This window comes from Leuciscus leuciscus (assembly GCF_965113295.1).
Source record: "Leuciscus leuciscus genome assembly, chromosome: 3".
NCBI lineage: Eukaryota > Metazoa > Chordata > Actinopteri > Cypriniformes > Leuciscidae > Leuciscus > Leuciscus leuciscus.
Window position 1 is genome coordinate 24466424 of NC_138727.1, and position 4569 is coordinate 24470992.

At 47.4% G+C, this 4569-nt stretch overlaps 1 protein-coding gene across 1 annotated transcript; it reads left to right on the plus strand.

The window, feature by feature from the left end:
- The first annotated feature begins 597 nt into the window (after nt 1-597).
- Nucleotides 598-4349, plus strand: LOC309494398 (uncharacterized protein). The gene is made up of 2 exons (XM_082163720.1): nt 598-3532; nt 3662-4349. The coding sequence occupies exon 1, from the start codon at nt 1781-1783 to the stop codon at nt 2555-2557; it is 777 nt and encodes a 258-aa protein (XP_082019846.1). The 5' UTR covers nt 598-1780; the 3' UTR covers nt 2558-3532; nt 3662-4349.
- Nucleotides 4350-4569: the final 220 nt, after the last annotated feature.

Consider the following 4569-nt stretch of genomic DNA (forward strand, 5'->3'; position numbering starts at 1 on the left):
TCGCCTCCCACTGACGTCAGCCTGCGCGAGCGCAACTACGCCATCTCGTGGCGTTCTAAGATAATACTTGCTTTCAATTTCTTTTTCTCTCTGCATTCATTTTTCTCTCTCAAATACTTAACTGCATTCAAGCTTAGCTTATGCTGATATTATTTGGAGTTAGACAATTCCTTTTTCTGTTTTCGACGGTCACACTTTAAGTTAAGTTCGAAAAAAAAAGGAAAACTTTTCGAATTAAAAACTTAGATTCGATTCACTCAGTTCATTGATAGGTCCGCCTAGGAAGAAGCACGCCACCGTGTGGCGATCTTGGGTCGACTTATCAATATCTGTTTAACCCCCAGTCTGCAATTGAAGTGTCTCCTTGCTCCCCTTTTCGTTTGATTATTTTTATGATCCATACTAATAACCTCAGTGTTATTGTAAGGATTATAGGAAGTCATTCTGAATTTCAGTTTTGATTATTTTTAGTATTGATACATCACTGTTATCATTCTAATTTTCTTTCCTTCCTTATTATTATTATTTTGGACCTCTCATTGCATGCTTATTTGAATTTTTATTTAAACAAGTTTGCATTTTTCAAATTGCGTCTATTCAACCAGGTGGACCACTGAGAGGAAACACGGCCCTCACCCTTGTGGCACAAACCCACTGCCGGGGCCTTTTCCTCTGCCTGCGTCTCAAACCTGTGTTGTTTATTCAAATTTTATTTCATTGATAATTATTTTTCTCTTCCCTCTTTCTCCAGTCTCTCCAAGGGGGGGGGGGGGGTAGGTTATTCTGATAATTACAACCAATTATCGTAATTTCCTTTGTTGTATCATTATTTTAGTAAAGCCTTTGCCTCTGACTCCTGCATACCTATTTACTCAATTTGATGAAACCAGAAAGCCTTAATTTACTTTAAGTCTAACATTGTAATCCCTCATTGTGTATCTATTGGCAGGACTCAGTCAGTGCACTGTGGTGAGTGAGACGTCATCACTGGTTGGTTTCCGGTGGGTGGGGATCATCTGTCCGACGTTACTGACACTGCACTCCTTCTGGTGTTGGGACCGTCGGAGGGTCTGACCGCGCCCGCTGGTTTCCACCTGGATGACCTCTATTCACCCCAGGTGAACTAAAATTTGATAGAACCCATCCACTTATTAGGAACCACAGAATACTAGCTATTCCTTCGGGTGTATTTTAAGTGCTTGGACTCACCTTTCTCTCTCTAAGACACACTTTCTTTCGAGGTCCTGTCCCGATAACCCACGCATCTCCTGGCCCGATCAGGAACTCTCGCAGTGTTAATAAGGCTTAGGCCTCTTTATTTTATTTTATTTTATCTTATTTGATTTATTTTCCTTAAATAACGCTCCCCGTGTTATTGTTTGTGACATTTCATTGCAGACCAATTCACTTCCTTGTGTTGTGTTTCCCTCTGATCTTCCCTACCTTCAACCTTGTCTCTTTCTCCACTCTGTTGTGATTTGTTTCTTTCATTTCACTTAGACACAGAACCTAAGAGAGACCCCAGGAAAAGCTGAATAATAGAGTGACGATCAAAGCGGGCGTCGCTAAAACGACCCCCAGGCTACCGCCTGTCCAAATTTCTATTGTGGGTTTCATCCATACCCACGAAATTGGCTCAGCTAACTGTCGGCATCAGTTAGCCCCGAAATTCTCATAAACGGCATAGCCCGTATGAGTATAGCTCATTTGACCCTAAAACAAACTTGCATTTTGTCTCTTTTTGTGTGTGCTGTGCTTCTCTCGCCAACAGTAAGCCGAGATGTCGAGCTCACCCTGTCCTGCAGTCCGCTGGGACGACCTTGAGGCATGGCTGAGGGACATAACAAAGACCGTGCTGCCCCAGGACCCACATCGCTCGAGCCAAGAGCAACGGGACACAGACCTGAGCCAGTTCGAGCCCCATGATCCAGCCCAGACATACAGCCACGAGCAGCTGTCCAAAATCTTCGGAGACCTCGCACTCAAACTCGTCGCCAGGGCCCGGGACAGCGAAAGGAGCAACGCCGACCTGCAGCAAAAGACAGCCGCACTACAGCTCCAGGCCACAGAAGCCCGGAAGGACCGAGCCCACACACAGAGTCGGCTAGACCAGCTAATCTTCCTGACCGAGGAAGAGGACGAGACGGACACAACGCTACAACAGGAAGTTGAAAGACTTCAAAATGCCCTGGACGATCTTCGTCGGCACACAGACCTTACCACAGAGAATCAACACCGTTCCAGGCCAGCAGGTGGCGGCACGACTGTGACGGTGCCCGTCCAAAGCGTCGGACCGACCGCTCGGAAAGATTCTGGAACCAGCATCACCCGCCGTCCAGAACTCCAAGCCCAGACCGTCGAACCTGTAACCACTCTCTCCAGAACACTGGTGAGGCAGAGTCTTCTTACATCACCGATGAAGACAGTGCAGCCACGTCTGACACAGACACAGAAAACGAACACTGACACCTACTGCTTCAAGGTCCTGACTGACCTGCAGTTGAGTAACCAAACCAATGTCTGCGCCACATACAGACAACCCACCCACCCACCCTAACCATTGCAGTGATTACACAGCACAAACGAACTTTACCAACTACACTGCACGCCTCAGAGCCGCTAAAACGCTACCTCCGCTGTGTACAAAGAAAGTCATGCGGGCCTCTGATGAACAGACTTTTCCTATGCCACCACTTACCCCTCCACCACCCTCGCAGGCCATCCGAGCTCACTGACAACCAGTGCCTCAGACAGCTGTCTGCCACCACGCACATGTTGCGTTCACAAGACTTCAATACGCATTGTGCACCTGTTGCCATCACAGCGCCACAGCTCGTAAAGCCACAAAGCACAAGGGGGGGGGGGCAGGCGTAACAATGACGCCACATGTGCCAAAAAGCCATGCATGGGACATCAAAGCATGTGGCATACCAACCTCAGCGAACCAAAAAGACTGTCCTAAACCAACTAAGGACCTCCATCGCTGGAATTTTTTTTTTTTTTCTCCTTCTCTCTCTCTCTCTCCCTATCGCCTCTAACAGGATGCAGGCCGCAGTGGTTCGCGAGAAAGCAGCCACACTCACCAGGTCTGGCATCCGGCATCGCACGGAGAGAGCAACCCTGAGTCCTGAACACCAAGGCAGGACTCGCACTCAACACAGTCCCTCCAAGCATGGGCAACCGCCCAGCCTGAACACCTCACCTGTGTCCATACCTGGACCGCAGCTGACGCTGCGCTGTGTACCTCCACAGCAACCGACCACGCCCTGACTCCCGTCTTGGCTTTCACCCTGTACCAGACCCTACCAAATGTGAGCAGCCACAGCAAAGCTCACAAAGCCGTGTCTGGTGGTTTCCTATGGAACCGCAAAAAGGGGGTCCCGATCCGGGGCTCGCCTAAACCTCATTTGACCTGAGTCCTCAGTCATCAGCCGCTTGCCATCGACCATTGCGCTAATTTGTTGTTCGATAAAGTCCTTCCGAGGTCTTTATCTAACAAAAAGGGGGATATGTAACGACTATGGCTCGATGGGTAAAAAAAAAAAAAATTGAGCTTTTAATTGATATACTAATTAAAGTGAAAACACTTTCTAAGTCCCACAGACTTGGCGAACTCTGTAACTGAACCCCCGTTTACGACTCGCTTCCCCCCTCTCGACAGTGTGAGCTTCAAAGACATTACTGACATTCCGATCTCAACAGAAAACCCGCTCTGAACACACACACACGTACACACACACACACACACACACACACACACACACACTCTGGAACTTTGGAAACAGATATTCTTCCACATAACAAGCCACTGAATGTTGATATGTATTCCTATGTTTCTCAAAGTGTCGTCACTTGCCATAACGGAAACACTGACAACTTTATTGTGTGTTTAATCAAACTTTATTTGTGTGTAATTATGCATATAAGTGTAACGTTATGTTTCCCCAATCTTTACCTGTCATAATTGATATCTCTGTAATCGTCTCCATCTCACGGAGACGAATCTTGACTGCAAGGTACAATAATATGCATTTGATTCCAGGAAATATCATATTTCTAAGTATGAATCCTTTCCCTCATAAGACATATGGTAAAAGGGGGCGTGTTTTTCTTCACACAAAGAAGACTTCTTCCCGCTACAAATCAGAAGTTTTGATTCGCTCTGTCCCCAAAACAGGGCGTAAACAGATGTCTGTTAAAAGGAAGATTCTCTCTTCTCTTCCCTCTCTCATCCTTCCGCTCTCAACTCATCCAACTTCTCTGGACCCTCTTCCTCGGCGCAGCGCTCCTCCAAAGGAACATCTGGAGGAGGCCCTGGCCTTCTCCATCGAGCGAGCACATGTTCGAGTCGTAGCTGCCGGTCGTTGCAACTAAGATTTCCAGCCTCTCCCATCCCGGGAGACGAATCTGAACTTTCTCGGTAACATCACATTCAGTGAGCCTTTCAAGCCTCCCGCGACACCGGAAGACGCAGCAGAAACAGGACACCATCCTCGCTTCTTGCATCAGCTTCAGCCTGACCAAAAAGAGCACTCGCAAGTATATTGATTCCTATAAAAGCTGTTCCAG

Excerpts from the sequence above, each read along its gene's own strand:
- LOC309494398 (XM_082163720.1), top strand. The coding sequence starts at position 1,781 with ATGTCGAGCTCACCCTGTCCTGCAGTCCGCTGGGACGACCTTGAGGCA.